Source organism: Astatotilapia calliptera, chromosome 18 (genome assembly GCF_964374335.1).
Source record: "Astatotilapia calliptera chromosome 18, fAstCal68.1, whole genome shotgun sequence".
Classification (NCBI taxonomy): Eukaryota; Metazoa; Chordata; class Actinopteri; order Cichliformes; family Cichlidae; genus Astatotilapia; species Astatotilapia calliptera.
In genome coordinates, this window is record NC_137439.1 from 14,121,535 (window position 1) to 14,141,937 (window position 20,403).

Sequence of the window (20,403 nt, forward strand, 5' to 3'; positions counted from 1 at the left end):
CATGAGCCAAGGTGTGAAAGCAGGTGTGGGTCCCAATCAGCGAGGGTTTCGGGTGAGCTCATTGTGAAACCTGGCCCCACCCTATCATGTGATTTCCTGAGGTCAGATGGCCCAGGATTTGAGTGGGCGTTAAGGCGTCTGGGAAGGGATCTCACAACTGGATTATAGATGGCAGACAGATGGTGTCGTAAACCACCGCCTCTGTTCAAAGATGGTTGCTCACAGTGGACGTGGGACTCTCCACCATTTGTCCCTTAGAACTGAAGAAGCTTCTCGGATGAGAGGCGAAACGTCTTCAAGCAACTCAAAGAAGTCCAGACGCTTTTCTTTCCAAGCTCCTTAGACTGTAATTGGCTGTCATCAGATATGTGTGCTTAAATTACCATTTCAAAAGAAACAATAATCTATTACCTTAATAAAAACCACTCTCCAGCCATGCAGACAATTCCTCTACTCTCTTTGCAAGCCAAGGCTTACATTGTGTGTTTTCTCCTCAACGTAACACTGATTCATCAGCTATACTCAATGTTGAGTTTTAATTATAATAAAGCTTTAATTGTATTGCACGTATCAAAACTGTTAATGTAAAGTGTATAAGAAAAGCACATGTACATCCATCATATAGGTAGGGGGCAAAGACTAAACAGGATAAATGATAAAAACCGGTGCATCAGTTTAACAGAACCAGTGCATCCATGGAAAGTCCACTGAGTTCTTTCAAGCATTCACAGAAGGATATCATAACTTCCTCAGTGTGGTTGTTGCAACATAATTGTAACTGTAATTCTAGCACTTCCTGTTTCACACACTGATTTGTTTATTACTCAGTTTCAATCACGTAGTAATTTGTGTAATACTGGAAGTCGACAAGGCCCTCCTTGTTCCTCTGAGACAGAACAAATAATACTCTTAGGACTGGTGGTCAACAGTCATTCACACAAGCCTTAAACACTTTGCAAGAAATGCATGTATAAAGTTTTCTAATACAAATTGCAGGAATACTAACAATGAGGATAACTTGTAAAATCTTTGTGATCCTCATCCAAACATTTTATTGTTTGGCTTCAGATGGTATAGTAATCCAACTTTTAATTTTAATCTTTTGTCAGATTTTATTGATTTCCTCTGCTCTGTGTTTTTAAAACGAGCATGTTTATCCTGTAAATTTATGTCAGCATATCATTTGGCTCTTCTTGTCAGCAAGAAGAGTGAAATGATTCAGAGTCAATGAGGCACCAAAAGCAATCCCAGTCATGGAAATGAAGTGAATTTATATCAATGATTTTTCAACAGACTCACCATTTCAGCTAACTAACAGGGGCACTGGTTTTTGTTTGATAAAAACAAATAACCACTGCAATGACATTCGCTGGACAACTGGTGATCGACTACTGGTTCTGCAGAGGAACAAGTGCCTGGGTGTCCAGGGAAAAAGTGTGGGCAGTGAAGTAAACCTCTACGATTGCGATGAAGCCAGTGAGCTCCAAAAGTGGGAATGCAAGAACGAAACAGTGCTCGCTCTCAAAGGCCAGGAGCTTTACATTGAGCTCACTGCAGATAACACAGCCATTCTCTCCAGGACAACAGGACCAAATAACCACCTCACAATTTCTGGAACATCCAGTGGTGCCTGCACAAGAACTTATAGAGGTATTGTGCCATGTGAAAAAGAGTATAATGCAATTTTTCTTAGATAAGAGGGTTGTATTAAATGGATGCACAGGTTTCTACCTAGCTTCATGTCTTAAAGCTGTTTGTGATAAATGTGTTTTACAGTCTTTGTTTTGTTCGTTTGTTTATTTGACCTTTTAGAGCTTTTTACCATCGGTGGAAATGCAGCGGGAAGGCCGTGTATGTTTCCCTTTCTATACAAAACTCAGTGGTATTCAGACTGTACTAAATTTGACTCCTCGGAAAAGCGTCTTTGGTGTGCAGTTGAAACAAACTATCAAAGCGAACGCTGGGGGTACTGCCCAACTATGTGTGAGTAATGAAACCAATTGAAGGAAATAATTGAACCATTAGGACCTACAATTATTTTTCAGAGCTCTTACAAGGATTAACTGATTTATTATATACTTTTAACTTAAGTCAACTCCCATAGCTGAACAGAGGCAAAAAAAATCAACATTAAGTTAGAGAAGTAAAGTATTACCTTTACTATTGCACCAGTGTTGTTGAAGACCGGGGCCAGAATTGGCCTGGGAAAGACTCCAAAACAACCCACTGGAAGACTCTGGAAAATATGAAGAAGTGCATAGACTTTAAACTTTTAACTGTATTTTGATAAGTTCTGCTGCTTTTCTTATATTCCCAGTTTTCCTTGATCATGACTCAATCACTATTTCTATTCATACTACAACAAAGTCGTTAAATTACAGAAAAACAATTAAATGACAGAAAAGCTGCCCCCCCCCCCCCCAGAAAAAAGATAATTTTTCTATAATATTTGAATTGCATTGAAGGAAAGTTGAGTTTCACTGGTTAGGCCCACTAAAGATTAAAGTTACCCATGATCTAAAATGAGTTTGACTTATAAACATATATGCATTTTGTATATACAGCCAAGGAAGACTGGAATATGCACCCAACAACGGGAGCGTATTACCAGCTTAACATACAGTCAGCTTTGACTTGGCACCAGGCACAAGTCAGCTGCAAACAGCAGGGAGCTTCCCTTCTCAGCATCGATGATCCTCACGAGCAGGCTTATATCACAGGTAATCTGCCTCGGACACACTGAAAAAGTGATCATGTATTTATGTGCATACTTTAACTCCTGTAAAGTATATGTATCCAAACATAGTATTTTATTCTATTTTATATAGTATATTGTTCTTTTTATCTTATTCTATTCCATTGTTTTTCTTGACTGTTGCTCCCTGTAACTTTGCACTGTCCACTTTCTGTCGTGACTCAACAAATTTCACACGTGTGACTAATCAGAGTTTATCTTATCTTTTCTTATCTCTTATCTTTGTGTTATGAATTACATGATTTTCCCCCCATCATTTAAAAAAAAGAACATCAACACTAGTTTTGATTATTGTTAAGATAAGATAAGATAACCTTTATTAGTCCCACGCGTGGGAAATTTGTTTTGTTACAGCAGTGGACAGTGCAAAGTTGCATAGAAAAATTAGAAGAAAAAAACACTGGAATAATATATCCATAAGATAATGTACACAATATACACTATAATACAACGATGCCAGAAAGAGTATTGCACTTAGTGTTATTGCTATTGCACATGTGTGGATGTGTGTGTTTGATCAGTTGAAGTCTTTGTTGTGGAGTCTGACAGCAGTGTGGAGGAAAGACCTGCGAAATCTCTCCGTCCCACATCGTGGGTGCCGCAGACTGCCACTGAAGGAGCTGCTCAGTGCTGTCAGAGTCTCCTGCGTGGGGTGGGAGATGTTGTCCAACAGGGATGATAGAGGTTACAATTAGAGATTTATTTAACGCAAAGTGAAAGACATTTTTCCTTTTTCATTTCTGTACTCAATGGCTCCAACAGCACTGCTATGGAAAGGGGGCAATACACTTTGGATTGGACTCATCCTAGATCCAGAACATGGCTGGAAATGGATAAATGGCAGGCCTTACCGTTACATGAAATGGGACTCAGGTGATATAATATATTCTAGCAGATTACTGGTAAAACAGCTGTTTAAGTTAGCATAAAGACATGAAAGAGGCAGAACAGCCTGACTCTCTATGACAGCAACAATAAAACATATTAATAGAAAATATACAATTTGTTAACTGAAAAAAACTGAAATGCATCTGCAAAAAGAAAGATAGAAATTGGAGCCCCGGTATAAGACTGTTGTAGAGTTAACATGTAAAGTATATCTATCATCATGTTTAGGACATCCACTTCCTAATCCGGGATACAACTGTGCAGTTGTTGATCCTAGTGTACGGTACCTTTGGCAAAGTTTACCTTGTAGCAATAAACTGGGCTACATCTGCTACAGTAAAGAGGCTGAAGAAGCTCCTACACGAGGTAAATAAAAATATCTTTTTTTTTCTTCAGATTTTGGTTATAGCATAACTGAAATATTCCTCAACACTTATTTTATTACTTTGTTATTTATGATCAGCTGGGACAGGTTTTTGTTCAAAACCCTGGATACACTACAATGGCCACTGCTTCCACAGGAATCAGGCTCAGAAAACATGGTCTGAGGCTCAGGTAGCTTGCCACCAGGATGGAGGAGACTTAGTGAGCATCCACAGTGTGGAGGACCAAAGCTTCATCATCTCTCAGCTTGGATATAGTATGTATGGATATTTATTTAAAAAAGGATCATTGTTAAGGAACAAATAATTAAAACAAAAAATCCCTGTAAATCCTCAGGTGCTGGTCTCTATTCCTTGAATCAATATTTTGACATCAGAAAAATATAAAGACCATTGAGGTTATTCAAAAGATTTACAACCATGAATAAAAACAAGCAAACTGTATGGAACATGTTTTCTAACATGCATGTAATCCAATTGTAGATTTGGAAAAATACAAAAATGTCCTTTTGTTTTTAACCAACGTCTGCAGCATCCACTGATCAGCTTTGGATTGGAATGAATGACAGGAAGACAGAGGGGTTATTTGACTGGTCTGACCACTCGACTGTCGTCTTCACCAGCTGGGAGTTTGGGAAACCAGCTGTGTCTTCTGAAATAAAAGACTGTGTTCTCATGCGTGGAGAGGTACGCAGCATCATCGAGTGCATACGGTGCACATAATCTACACTCACTGGCCACTTTATTAGGCAGTTTGGCAGCAACTCAGTGCATTTATAGGGAGCCTTGGAGTTTAAACAGAGCATCAGAATGGAAAACAAAAATGATGATGAATGCTTTCAGCTTTGTCTACTTTGAGAAGACAACAGTAACTCAAATATTCAATAACCAATACAATACAACCTGAGGCTGTAGAGCATTTCCGAACACTAGGGATGGAAATAGATAATAATTTTGTGATTCAGATTCCATTATCAATATTACTCATTGATTCGATTACTTGTCGATTCTCTTATCAGTTCTTTTCGGGTTCTCATTGGCTCTGCTTTGAGAGTCACCACCATTGCTGAGCAGTATATCAAAAACATTATAGTCATGCAAATTAAGTGCACACTGTGTGGTCAGATGTTTGTGCATGTTGGAGTTATTTCCCTTCTTTGTTCTGATCAGTGTAATCATCTTCTCATTACTTTTGTTACCTGTTGAAGCTCAGATTCTGCCTGCCGGATTGGGGTCAATCTGCTTTCTGTGCAGGTGTTTGCTAAGAGCGTGAGTTGTGTCAGGACCGTTATACATTTTTTTCTGTCCCGGATGCAGTTTGCACTTTATCAGCGCGCTCTCTTTTGTGCAATAAATATAACAGTCCATAAGCACACTGTAGACTGTACCACTGTCTTTGTCTTCCAACATACTATACTGAACACACAATGCACAGCATATACAATAAATATTTACATTAACATATGACATTAAATTTGTAAAGTTTAAAAAATACCAATACCAGTACTTCCAGATCTACTTATGGTACTTTGTTACAGAATGGAAACTGGGCAGATCGTGTATGCGAGGAGCAACATGGCTTTATTTGTAAGAAGATGAGTGCCTTAAGACCATCTGGAGAGGAAGTGGAGCAAAACACAGGCTGCAAAAATGTGGGTATAATTATGAATTTGTTTAAAAAATAAACCATAAGAATTGTGAAGTTATTAGGTTGGGGTTGAGGTTGCATGAAATAATGATTATTTAATTAAATGAATATTGTTTTCTGCAAAATTTAAAGCTAAAGAATAATTTCGTACAATGAGACAATTAGGTGAAAGTTAGTGGACTGGGTTGCTTGAGCATGTTGACAGTCATTTTTAACATGACCGATGTTTGACAAATACTGTTGAACCTGTTCACTCATTTCAAGCTCCATATTATTACTCGTGGGAGCCCCACACAGCTGCTGGGTCATAATAAGAACTGACCATAACTGAGCTTTAAAAAAAAATCTCCTTTTCCTTGTCATTGTTAAAAATCTGAATCATTTACAGTGTTTCTTCATGATCTTCTTTTCCATCAAACCAGGGGTGGAGGAGACACGGCTCATACTGCTACTTTATAGGAATACAGACTAAAACATTTGATGAAGCTAAAAATGACTGTAAAGGTTCCCTTTCTTACTTAGCTGATGTTTCAAATGGGTAAGATTTGTTTTACATGTCTTTATTCCATATGTTTTGAGTGCACAAAACAAAATGTGAACGAAAAACAAACATAAATAATCACATCAACTTTTGAAGCTTTTTAAACGGCTGTACTCTTGAAATTATTTTCAGGGTGGATAATGCATTTCTTGTAAGCTTGGTGGGGATGCGACCAGAGAAACACTTTTGGCTGGGGCTTTCAAACCAGAAAAATACTGAAGAATTTGTATGGACCAACACAGACTCAGTGAGATTCACACACTGGAATGCTGAAATGCCAGGTATGGTGACACATTTAACTCCGTCAGTAAGACATTGCAGAACGTAGTCTCACAACTAAATTTTTTATTATTTCCCTGACAATGAAAGGGAACAGACAGGGTTGTGTTGCGATGAAAACTGGGATTTTTGCTGGCCTCTGGGATGTGGTGCCCTGCACAAATAAGGAGAAATACATCTGTAAGCACCTAGCCGAGGGGGCAGTTTTAACCCCTCCACCACCCACTCTTTTCCCTCCTGAGTGTGCATCTGGCTGGACTCGCCTGGGGTTTAGTAACCGGTGTTTTAAGGTACAATCTCAAGGAAAAACTTAATTTGATCAGGTTGTCCTAACTCATACTAAAGACAAGATCATATACTTATATATGAAGGGTCATCAAAAAGTTCCCAGTATAGATCAATAAAAGTGATTTAAATGTGCTAAATCTCCCTTTTAAACCAGCTTCTATTTTCACATCACTTCATTGCAGTCCTGTGATCTTCCTTTGTGCTTGTAACTCTGCAGTGCATGCTGGGTCTCCTCCAGTTGTGATACTCAACTTAATTTTACATTTTGCGAAGTGGACAATGTTCCAGCGAGGTAAAATTGGGAATGTTTCAAGTTGGCAAGCAAAGATTATGCTGGTACGGCCAAAGTGCCGCTGTGTTTTTCAGGGCTCGCTATAGTAGTGTACGCTAGCATGCTAGCATACACCATGTTTCAGGCTACAGTTCAGGTAATTCTGGTCTCGGTCTTCACACGGCAGTCTGTCATTGTGGTTGGAAACTGTTCAGCTAAAACCTGCAGAAAACTGCTCAGTCATAGCAGCAGACCCAGCTCCCATCAGCTGTGTTGATCCTTTTTGTAAGACATTTGCACCAATTTAAAACAGAAGTTGTTTTTTGCTGTTTGTGCAAGTTTAAGGTCTAAGTTGAAACTGCAGAGAGCACAGTGTGTATGATCAGAACAGCACTTCCAGAAAACAATTTAAAAACAGCAGCCTGACAAAAATTTAATTGGGTAATATTTTTTAATGTTTAAGTCCAGTAACCTTTTGATCACCCCACGTGAATACAACATCTTAGCCTTTGCACAGTATATAAAAGTTGTGTGACCTTGACATTACCAAATCACACTGAGCATCTTTATGCTGGTTGGTGTTAAGTTGTTTGATAGGTATTCTATACAAAAGAAGACCTGGTTTGAAGCCAAAGATTACTGCAGGGCTATCGGAGGAGACCTGCTCAGCATCCACAGTTCTGTTGAGCTTCAGTCCGTACCTAGGTACAGTATAAAAGAAAATAGAACTAGTTGTTATAATAATAATAATAATAATAATAATAATAATAATAATAATAATAATAATTGCTAGCAAGTTCTTCCACAGATAACTAATGAGTTGGAAAATGTCTAACAATTATTTTTTAAGTTTATATCAATAATGTAAATTTCTATTACAGATTACAAGCAGCTTGGATTGGACTTAGTGCCCCAGATCCTGACACGGGTTATGTATGGAGCGACGGAACTCCAGTAAGTTGTTCATTTTTATGCATTATTCAGAAGATGCAATTAAATAACTTTTTTTCATTGTTTCCTTCTTTTTAAAGCTAAATTTCCAACAATGGAAGATTGGAGAGCCAAACAATAAAAATAATGTTGAGTCTTGTGTGGAAATGAAACCAGAGCGCATATTCAGAAGACAATCTTGGAGTGACATACACTGTGAGAAATACAGCGAATGGCTGTGCCAGATCCGTGCAGGTGAAATTGCTAACCAAACACATTTATGCATTTGTTGAAGGTGAACTCAGTGAGAGTAACTTTCACACAATGTCTTCCTAAGATTTATTGTCCTCAGATTTTGGAGTAAACATCAAACTATTGATAAAATCTTTATTTGGGAGCTGATTTTGTGTACAGATTGGTTTGTTCCTATATGCACAATTTCTTGGTTTAGTATCCATGTTCTTGAACACTAGGATGCACAGTCATATTTCTTGACATATTCTCTGCTTAGAGCTGTGTTGCAGAACCTCGAATTCTCTGTCCAGTGCACTGTTTTTAAATGATTTTATAACAATACAGGAATGACCCCAAATCCGCCTCCAGACCCCGTCACTCCAAGTAAGTCTGGCATTTTTTTCATCAAACCTGAAGAAAATCACCTTTATCTCCATTTTTTTTTGTTCTTCTAAGCACAATAAAGCTTACAATTGTGGGTTAACTTTTTAAAACCTATAGCTGATCTGTTGTTCAGTCCACTAAATTTTCAACCACACAACCACTATGTCTTCCTAAAAAAACAACAAATCAAAAAAACAACAGTTATAGTGAATATAATCCATATTGCAAGTTTTGATCTATTTCCAGGCTATAATAAAACATCAGATGGGTGGTTTGAATGGAACAGGAATCAGTATTATATTAACAGAAATCAGATGGGCATGGAAGATGCTCGTCGGTACTGTCAGCAGAGGCATAGTGACTTGGTAACTATCAGCAGTGAAGCTGAAAGGGTCTTTCTATGGAAACTGGTGAGCAGCAACATACTGTACTACACTACTAGCATCCATTTCCACAGAATTTAAGTTCAGGTCATGCTACAAGTTAAATATTTCTGATTCAGCCTCCTTTCTACATATCTGGGCTAGATACAAGACACAGGTCATCACCCTTACTGGATTGGCCTCATTGTAGATCTTGATGGAACATTTGCGTGAGTATAAAACAAATAATGTTTCTAAGTAAATTCCAAAAAGTTGATTCTGTTCATCTGTACAGAGCGTTTTCAGTGGGAGAAATGTCCAAGTGGCTTCTTCAGTCTCAGCTGACTGCAGGTTTCACCAACCTCATAAACAGTACATTTGCATAATGACTGAAAGCAGCACTACTTAATGAACAATGGGCTAGCCCCACCCAATCATGTAGGGTGAGGCTAGGTTTCACAATGAACTCACCCGAAACCCTGGCTGATTGTGACCTACACCCGTTTTCACACCTCGGCTCATGTGATTAGAGGATCATCAGGGGATCCTTTTGTCCCTCTTTGGTGGGTTACTCCCACAGAGTTTAAATCTGGGACTCTCCACAAAAAGCTTCTCGGCTGAGAGGTGAAATGTCTTCAAGAAACTTAAAGAAGTCCAGACGCTTTTCTTTCCAAGCTCCTTAGACTGCCTTGAACATTAATATGCAAATTCTCATTCTAAGTAAATTACATAAAAATGTAAAAAGAGAAAGAAACTTAACAAAAATAGTTGACATATAGCCGATATTACCTGTTGAACACTGTGTTGTGTTATTTGCAATTTGAAAATTAGGCATCAGAATCTGTGAGATGTCGGTCAGGGTTTTGTCACTATCCAACCAAAATTTACTGAACCAGCAGCAAAAAAAGTTCGAAACTACGCTTCACATTTGATAAACATCATCGTTAATTCTCTCTTACTTTTGCTGTTTTTCTTTCCCCATGATAAAATCACACAACCACATCCCAAAGTGTTCTATTGGACTGAGAGCTGGTGACAGCGGAGGCCATTTGAGTACAGTGAACTCACTTTCAAGTTCGAGAAACCAGCTTGAGATGATTTGAGCTTTGTGACATGGCTCATTATCCTGATGGAGGCAGCCATTACATGATGGGAATACTGATTCATGATGTGGAAACTCTTTTTTACTTTTAGGAGTACACTTAAAACTAAACTAGAAGTTTCCTTTTTTGATAAATCCTATAGTTTAGACTGGTCATCCTAATGAGAAGTGACTTGGCACTATTTAAAGATTTTTGAATTGAATTGAATTGTTCCTAACACACAGTGAGTGTAGAAGGTATGCACATTTATGTTTTTGAAAATTTGTGTTTCAAAAAGCTGGATGGATGATTCTCCAGTCGTCTTTCAAGCGTGGAGTGAAAATCAACCCAACTTCCAGAACAATGACGAGAACTGTGTGGCTATTACTCCCTCTAGGGGTGAGTAAGCTGATACATTTTCACTAGCTTTCATCCAAATATTAACATGAGTATAAAACACCAATGAAGTCCATTATCTACATATTTATTCTTTCAATTACAAAAAAATATTTTATATTTGGAATCGGCTCACAGGGTTCTGGCATGATTATAACTGTGGATTTCAGCTTTCTTTCATTTGTAAACGCAATAGCTCAATGCCCGAGCACATTTCAGTGGTACCAACTGTTCTTCCAAAGGGTGGCTGCCCACAGGACTGGAAAAAATTTAATTCAAAGGTCAGAGTCGCTCCTAAATATTGTCTCCTAAAGAAATGTGATGTAACTCATGAGTGCGTTATAACACTGCATTTTAAAAACTACAGTTATGCATAAGAATGAGCAAATCTGAAGTATCACAAGCTGATCATTTTTCAACTACAGTGTTACAGCATCATTAGCAGGGAATTAGAGACGTGGGAAGGAGCAAGAACACAATGCAAAAACAAAGGAGGAAATCTGGCCTCTATTCTCTCAAAGCATGTACAAGGTTTGTCCTTTTTATATTATACATTCTCTTTTATAACAAAGGAGTCAAAAAGTCTGAACCCATTCATTATTTGTGTTTTTATGCTCTGTCATACTAATAGAAAGATGTATTTTATGTTACCAGGAAAAATATGTAGTGGACACATGAAAGTGTGTCCATAAAGTCTGGCATCTTTTCCTCTGATCCCCTCAGTCTTTTGGTTGCTTTTCTTTATTGCATACATTTTCCCTGCAGACATGCTGATGGGTTTCCCAATCATGCTTCATTAAGAAACATAGTTATGCTTTTGTGTGATGTGCATGTAGTAACCTGTGATGTAAACTGTCTAGATGTGTGTAGGACAAGAGACTATTTTATTGCATAAAATAGTGCTGATCATGTCAGCTTATTGCGCTGCTGGATACACTTGGCCAGACAAGGAAAAATAATTTACTGACTCCAGTTTGTTGGTCTGGTGAGCCACCTGTCACCTGACTCACAGAGACTTTCCTCCACCCTGTCCTCATTCACAAAGTGCTTTCTAAGCCTGAACATTACAGCTAACAGGTGGATTTTCCTGCTTCAGTCCAGCTAGCCAAACAGCATACAGCCTTTCACTGCTAACAAAATGGAGAGTAAAAGTGGACAGTATATCCTCAGTCTCTTAACATAAAACTCCTTGTTGCAGTTGCAGCCAGGGACAGCACAAAAGTGATCCCCTTAAACTGATTTTTAGTTTTATTTTCTCTTGAATTACTGGTTCTGTTACTAGTTAGCTAACATAAACTAATTTAAGTCTATTGACCACAACCAACCAACCAACCAAACTGGTCATGTAACATTCCATACTGTCAGAAGATGGCAGTAAACGTGTTTTTAAAGTTTAATTTTAAGCACTTATTTCTTAAATCCAGCTACACAGGCAGTGTTACATCTATGTAAGTTTTTGAGAGCAGGGCTCCATAATGTAAAACCATAAATGTAAATGATGACACACAGTGCTCAACAGTGCCCTGTCCTACCATTTTCTTAATTTAAACTGCTAACATGAAATTCAAAATAAGTATATATTTGTGACAAACACAAAACAATGTCTGTTTTTTATATTATTTCTAGTGTTTTTGACTTCTAAAATGTTGGACGCGCCTACAACAGACCTCTGGATCGGTTTACATTATTTGCTTGGTTATTCATTTTACTGGACCAATGGACAACCAGTGCGGTACACCAACTGGCGTTCTGTGAGTGGTCATCAGTGTACTTGAAGTTTAACCTTGTCAGTTTTGTTATTCCCCCTACTTTACCACAACAAAAAAATATTAGCATTATAGTCATTTGTATGCATCTGAATTGTATACACTGTATTTCTGTGCATTGTTAAGCATGTTTAACGTACCAGTCTTCAGTTGCAGATGACTGGGCACTGGATGTTTTTTACGGATGATGAGGATGAGGTACTTGATTATTTAACTGGAAGGTGCAATAACACTTAATTTGTTACAACTCACAGAAAGGTCTGGTGTAGTTAATGATTCTAGCACATGATACATTGAGCTTTTTATTTAATTGTCATTATATGTAATATACTTTCTCCTTATATTCAAATATCACTCTAGTTCATATCCTAATTTTCATTGCAGAGAGATCATCGTGGTTATTTCTCAAGAGATGCCAAGGTAACTACTCTCCTTATGCCACATTGAAAAAAAACCAGTTAATATTATTTACCCTTGCATACTATTTGTATTCTATATCTTGATCCAGACCAAGAATTCCATCATAGTATTGATACAATAATAATTTTGAATAAAGCTCAATTTAGCACGATAAATAGTCTATCTGGAATGGATGAGCAATCCATTACATAACTGGAAGTCTGGGACTTCCAGATACAGACAGGCAAACTGGTGATGGCTAACCAACCAGCCATAGTATTGTGGACAAGCAGTGGAGGACACCCGTAGTGAAGGCAACAGTGGTCCTAGTGGTAACAAGGGCACCCGGGGCAGTGACCCCCAAACTTGGCGAGTATGTGCGTCAGATCCCAGGAACAACATACGAGATCTCAGGTTAGAACAACGCAGTCCTAGGAACAGCAGAGATACTGTGCAGCCTAATCCTTTATTGACCAGAAGGTCCCTTTCTCTCATGTTTAACCTGAGTAGCGAAAGACCGCAGGGGGTTTGAAAACGATGTGCCGGGAGTTCGCTGTTCTCGCCCTGGCTAGCTATCGAGCTGGTGGGTAACAGACGTCTCCAAAAAACGTCGGAGCACTTTTGCAAATATGTGATATCTTGATAAACCGAGCAGATATTTGAAGTTTACACAGCTACATTCAAGCCTGGAAATATGTAAAAAAAAATTATTTTGTGACCCAGAAAGAGTAAAAAGAGTAATATTAAAACTAGTAGCTGCCACCATTGTTGGAAACTGGAATTGGCTGGGCTGCGCTATGAATTCTGGGATATGGTAGGCCACGAAGGATACACCCAACCCATCCTTCAAATCTGGGGAAAAGGAGGACGCATTTGGCGGCTGCATTTGGAGGATTCTACGAATTTGGACAGCCTTTGTGACGTCGCTGTGATGTAATCGGCCTACAAATGCGGCCTCAGGAGGATGCAGCCTATGAATTTGACACCCCCATTGACCTGGAACAGCTTCAATGTTCAAAAATTCGTAGCACCTGTACAACATTCAAAACATAATAAATAACCACACCCCACCCCCCCCCCAAACGTAAAAAAAATTAAAGTAGTATTATTTTTGTTTAGTCATCAAATGTCATAATAAAATAATGACATTTAGGACATTTCTCCGGTCAAATGTCAAAACACATCAAATTTGACCTGAAAAGTATATAAGGGTTAATAATGAATTAAAGAAATTGTTCACAGTAGTGTATTGGCAATAAACACAAACCATAAATATGGAAAGTAAGGCCAGCAAAACAGATCCAGATATAACCTTAGTTTCTTTATTTCTATTCTGTCTGTCTCACCAGAGAGGATGTGCTGTGATGACAACTGATCGTACCACTGGTATTGGGAAATGGGACCAAAGGTCCTGCAGTGACAAAAATGGATATATTTGTCTTCGTAATCTTGGTGAGCCAAGATTTTCAAATGCTTGTTATATATATTTATTTAATTGTATTTTTATACTGTAGTGCATCAGAAAAATGCTGTAGCTCTATGTATGTAGCTCCTCCTGTTCCATCATATCCCTAAGGTGCTCTATTGGGTTGAAATCTGGTGACTGTGGAGGCCAACTGAGTACAATGAGCTAATTACACATGTTCAAGAATGTGTTGTATTGCTGCCACATTAGAACACAGAAGTTAGTATATTGTTTGGAAAAAAATGTTTGACTAACTATCAGTGCATTTTGTGTCATGGTCCTGGGTCTTCAAATCAACGTTTTGAGTTTTTATTTTGAATTTAAGAGATGATTTAAGTTCATGCTCTGTATTATTTGTCTTGAATGTAGTATTTCATAGTGCTCCTCAGGTTTTGTTTTTTTTTTTTTTTTAATTTAGCGTTATTCCAACAGAATAGTGTCACAATTGGGCAAATAAGTAATTTCTTCTCGGAAGCAGAACAATATTCTAGCCTTCAGACATAGATGAAGCAAATTAAAATTGAAGTTTTTTAACCATTTTATTTATTTTTACTGTGCACAGATCCATCTCTCCCAGACTCCCCTGAACCAACAGCTAACAATGGCTATGTGAAAATACTTAATGATTCAATCAAAGTTGTTACTCAGAAAATGAACTGGGATTCAGCCAAAAAGTACTGTGAGCTTGATGGCGCTAACCTGGCTAGCTTGCGAAATGAGTGGTCACAGGTCTATGTTGAGCTGATGGCTTTGGAAATGGAAGGTCCTTTGTGGATTGGACTGAACAAAAAGCAGGTACAGCACACAAATGGTTTCACCTAATCTACTTGTAACTTTACTAATGTAAATGTTTGCGTAATTATTTAGTTTTGCTAATGTACCTGATTTTAATAAATCCCCTGTAGGGAATTTACACTCTGCATTTAACCCATTCACCCAGTGAAGCAGTGAAGCATGGAGCATGTTATATATCATCTTCATCTTTTTCCTTCAGACTGGATATTTCAGACCTATTGACGGCTGGGAAATGACCTTTTCCAACTGGGATCGATTTGAACCAGAAATGCAACAATCTTGTGTGTATGTGAATAATGAAAATGGAAAATGGAAGACTGCTGATTGTGCTCACAACATGGCCAGTGTTTGTATGAAGTCTACAGGTAGGGCTCATGTAAAATCTGATAAAGCGATCCTACATTTCTGGTGCTATGAACTTTTTTTTTTTATTTCCCTATTTTAGATCTGACATAGTTTGTTTATTGTATATCAGTACCAATTAAAGATGCTTGAATGCTCATTGGATTTAAACTATATATCTGGTTACTTTTTAATTCACAGATGTTCCACCAACAGAGTCAACAGAATCAGTCAGTTTTCCAGGAAATTGCCCTGAAGACCCAGCATCAAGAACTGGTTATACCTGGATACCCTTCAAGGGTTATTGTTACCTCTTTGTCAAAGGAAGTTTTGACTGGGGAGATGCATCTGCACTATGTATAAGATATGGTAAGGATATGGGAATGGTGTAATGCAAATTCCCAGTCCATCAGCTGTGTTTGGATTTAACAGTTTGTTTATCTTTTGTTGGTCAAGGTGGAACTCTAACCAGCATTGAAAATCCTGCTGAGCAAAGATTCATTTTTAACAACGTGCTAGTCTTTAAAGACAGCCAACCCCTTTTCTGGATTGGCATGTATCAGACTCACAAAGGTACAGTCATTTTTTCCACTCTTTCATAGAAAAATATTAATGTATACTTGAAGATAAATAAAAACAGAACACATAAACTGAAAATTGTAATTGTAACCGTGACATAAAATATCTGGTTAGTCTGTCTGGTGCTAGTGTATTTATTATCTCATTCTTATTGGCTGTTTATGCCCTGTCCTTATCTTCAATGTCATGCTGCTCTGTTGTATCTTAATTGCCCCTTGGCAATAAATAAAGTTTCTCTGATTCTGATTTGGTCCCATGCTGAAGATTCAAGCTGAGTGTTAATTAACACAATCTTAGTGTTTTAATATAACATGTGATTAGTGACAGGTTGCTGTGATTGAGAAAGTGATTTTCCTGGACTCTCTGCAGTGACTTGTTACTTACAAGGTAGACCAGCCTTTGGACAGATCCCCAGAGATCAAATTTCCCCAAATGATTAATGTTTCATGTTGCATTCAGAAAGACATGAAACAAACAATTGAGACAAACTCAGTGATTACTTCAGACTTCTAGACATCCACACTTCTTTTGGCTACCGATGACTCGTCACCTATTGACCATTAAGAAGGAGGGGAAAAAAGCAAACTGCCAAACACAACTATGAACATTTGGTAGTGGAGCATTAAGGTGCTAGTGTTGTGTTTTCAGTCACTTCTACTGCTCTGAAGTGGCTAATTAATGTAACTTTTCAAGTTATTCCCCTTCATACATATTTCCTATTGCAAGAGTAAAAATAAAGTACCAGTTTTCTTGCAACTGAACTACAGCAAAAGAGAAATTCTGTTTGTTTCTAGGCTTGTGGAAATGGTTGGATAAAACAGCCATTGACTTCATTAACTGGGGTCCAAATGAGCCTGGCGGTTTTGGAACCTATGGAGCAATTGCATCTCTAGATGGGAGTTGGACAACAGGCAGGGTGTATAGTAGCAAGGGATTTATTTGTAAAGCACCTAAAGGTAAGTCCAGAAATTTAAAAAATGGTTTTGTAATAGCACAAATGTGCAACACATACACCTAACAACATGTTTCAATTAGTGCTGTCAGCGTTAATCTTGTTAAAATGATGTTAACACCATAACCGCATTAACGCGGCGGTTCTCCGTTAGCAAGTTAACGCGGATCGCCATGTGGGAGGAGCTGCATGGCGCTAATGCGTTAACAACCTAACCACGCTAACGCGTTGACACCGTGCAGCCCTCACACGGGGCAATCCGCGTTAACTCGCTAACGGAGATTTGCCGCGTTAATGCAGTTATGCAACATTTAACAACATTTTAACAAGATTAACACTGACAGCACTAGTTTCAATTGATTTAGCATTACAGTACCAGTCCCTGCAGTGACACAGAAATTTTTATCTTTTTTAAATCTTCTTTTTAGTATTACAAGCACCAACAACAATTGGTAAGTTGTGTCTTTTTTTATATTTGTCTTACATTTATAATTTAGTTGGACTAATCTATGTGCTCAATCTATACAGCAAGTTCTTCTATAGAGGATCCTAAAGCCAATGGCCACATGGTTTTGGAGGTTTTGCTTGGCATTACTGTGACTGCCATAGGGATAGTCATCATCATCTTCCTGTTGAAAAAGTCTGGTATCTGCCAGTCCATCTCTGAAAACTTAACTACCTTTGATAACCCGATGTTCTTTAACAATGAACAGGTCCAGGCTGGTGTGGTGGGTGAAAATTAATTGGTATCAAATGCATATGATGGGAACTCACAACTAACTGTTTAATGTGTATACCTGCATAATCTAATAGAGCTCTGATTTAGAAAATTTAGTTTTATTTAGTCAGTTAGCAGTAAGTGGCATATTTTTAGATAATCTTATTTGATATTTAATTTTGTGTTTTTTTTAAATAATAAAAACTCCCAATTAAAAGATAACTGATCAGTAATTTTAATCCATACATTTTTTAATTTTTAATTTTTATTTTTTACAAATATAAATGTTAGAATAGCTCTACATGGATAGATGTAGATTGATTTTTGTGTGTTAACCAAAGTTGGGATGTGTAGTTGATTGTAAATAATGCAAATACTGTCGCATGTCCTACTGATCCATTTTGTCTTTGAAATCTTGATCACAAGATCTCTATCACAGGAAATGAAACAATTTGATTAAAGTTATTTACAAGAATAAAATATCGGTTTCACTTTTGCCAAAAGATTCATCGGATTTATTCTAGTACTTCCTTTGCTTAGTTTACAATGTCTGAGCATAATGTCTGGTTACACTAGTTAGTGCAGTGCAGCGAGGAATGCCCAGACCTCTACATTGGAGAGACCAAGCAGCCACTTCACAAACGTATGGCACAACACAGAAGAGCCACCTCCACAGGACAAGACTCAGCAGTCCATCTGCATCTAAAGGCTAAAGGACACTCTTTCGAGGATGCCAATGTTCACATTTTGGACAGAGATGGCTTGAAAGAGGAGTGAAAGAAGCCATCTATGTCCACTGTGAGTGACCATCTTTGAACAGAGGCGGTGGTTTACGACACCAACTGTCTGCCATCTATAATTCAGTTTTGAGTTCCCTCCCCAGACGCCTGAACGCCCACTCACATCCTGGGCCATCTGACCTCAGGAATTCACATGATAAGGTGGGGCCAGGTTTCACAATGAACTCACCCGAAACCCTGGCTGATTGGGACCCACACCCAGTTTCACACCTTTGCTCACACGATTAGAGGATCATCGGGGGGTCCTTTTGTCCCTCTGTGGGGGGTTTCTCCCACTAGGTTTAAATCTGAGACTCTCCACCATTTGACCTTAGAACTGAAGAAGCTTCTCGGATGAGAGGTGAAACGTCTTCAAGCAACTTGAAGAACTCCAGACGCTTTTCTTTGCAAGCTCCTTTGACCACTTAACTAGCAAAAATGCTTTATTTTATACACCCATTACATTTATCTACTGGTTAGGTTAGTATTTCTTCATTGGATATAAATGGAAAATAACATTCATGGAGGCATGTGACACACGACACAGGAGCTCTAGTTTTACACTCCAACTTTATTCACCTCCAAACATGAACTGAGCATATTGCGCCAAAACAGCAGAATCTTTCCTCCCAGCTTGGGTGTGAGTGGAGCCCTCTAGTGGGTCACCACACATTTTATCTTGAATGTGTGATCATTCTTTTCCAAAAACAAAGCAATAACTTGTAAAAGTGGTTTGGTTTATTCACCGCTAACAGTAATTGAATTCTTCTGATGAAAGGTTTTGTTTCAGAGACCATGATGCTTTAAAATTATACGCTGTTGCATTCATAGGAGCGACCGAAAAACATGTTTTAGACCAAAACTAGCAATAATTTATTCAAGTGTTTCTGTTTCTGAAGCAGTGAAAATACTTAATAAAAAGAAAACTCACTTTCTCACAATGGGGAAAATGTACCGAACATGCATTGTAGGGCAATGTAACTGTTCTATTGTTTACTTTATATTAGGTGAACTTTAGCTTGAAACATTAAAGATACCCAAAAAAGAAACAAGACAAATAAAATCAATTGCACCGTAGATCAAGGAACTCTGAAACTATAGATGGGTACAAGAAATCTAATTCACAGAAGATTCACAGTTTGTCCTCTATGATTTTCTTCACATTTACTCTTATTACTTATGAAACATAATTCTATGCAGCTTTCAGTTCTCAGATCTGTCAACAAATCCAATAAAAAATTAGAAATTAGAGCTATGCATGTTGCTATGCTTTGTATTTGATTAAATATTTGAGTTTAGGGCTTAGTGGTTTTGATTTTCTTCTTTGTTTATTAACAAACTAGACTGTACTGCATCGTTTTTGTGGTTTATGATTGTGTTCTGTTTACTTACCCCTCATGTGTGATAGTGGTCTGATCAGCCATTATATATACCCTTGTGTCATTTCCTGTTGAGGTCAGTTATGTTTGTTTGGGCAGTCATTTGGTTTGTTAAGTTTGCAGTTGTTTGCCTGAGTTTAGTTTTGTTTCTTTGACCTCTTTTATGAGCTCAACATTTATTACTTTTGCTTCTACTCCACTGTACTTTGGATGTAAGTATTATTCTTTGTACTTTCATATTTATTTTAAAACTTTACTCATTATTTTGCAATTTTCAATATTATAGGTTATGCTACACAACAATAGTAAAACAATCAACAGCTACATTGAACTCTCTTGCAGCACCACCGTTATCATATTAAATCTATAATGGAACACGTGAACCTGAAAATTGTGCCCACTGTTTTCTGTGTCATTTTCTACATTGACTTTGTTTCTCTTTAAATACTGTGCATTAAACCATTCGACTATCTTGAGAGAAAATTCTCCAAATACTGTAATGGAAAAATAATTTGCTGACAATATTGCTCAGGATTTTATCAGCAAAACACAAATTATAAGTCGTGCTTTTCTCTTTCTTGGCACCTAGTCTAGTGGTTGTACCATAAGACCCAGGAAAAGTGTAGCGATAGGAATTTATGCTTTCTGTTGGTTTATTTGATGTTTTAAATGAAATGAAAAATATATATGAGCTTGCTTAAATGTTTGTCCATCTTGGTTCCCGTGACCTTAAGTGTTCGGGCAAGTTACCTTGTTTCTCTCTTGCAATACTGCTGGATGATCTTGAG

General features: G+C 37.8%; 1 protein-coding gene across 1 annotated transcript; it reads left to right on the plus strand.

The window, feature by feature from the left end:
• Window positions 1-938: 938 nt before the first annotated feature.
• LOC113010409 (macrophage mannose receptor 1-like) lies at window positions 939-20,069 on the plus strand. Its single transcript, XM_026149425.2, has 32 exons — window positions 939-1,071; window positions 1,294-1,650; window positions 1,813-1,983; window positions 2,565-2,720; window positions 3,518-3,628; window positions 3,872-4,009; window positions 4,107-4,283; window positions 4,559-4,713; window positions 5,565-5,678; window positions 6,097-6,212; window positions 6,348-6,496; window positions 6,585-6,784; window positions 7,640-7,758; window positions 7,935-8,007; window positions 8,085-8,238; window positions 8,563-8,601; window positions 8,848-9,011; window positions 9,129-9,193; window positions 10,344-10,444; window positions 10,580-10,722; window positions 10,867-10,972; window positions 12,068-12,192; window positions 12,358-12,405; window positions 12,592-12,627; window positions 13,956-14,058; window positions 14,634-14,866; window positions 15,066-15,231; window positions 15,410-15,577; window positions 15,665-15,781; window positions 16,582-16,743; window positions 17,168-17,191; window positions 17,268-20,069. The coding sequence occupies exons 1-32, from the start codon at window positions 1,008-1,010 to the stop codon at window positions 17,480-17,482; spliced, it is 4,269 nt and encodes a 1,422-aa protein (XP_026005210.2). The 5' UTR covers window positions 939-1,007; the 3' UTR covers window positions 17,483-20,069.
• The last annotated feature ends 334 nt before the right edge of the window (window positions 20,070-20,403 follow it).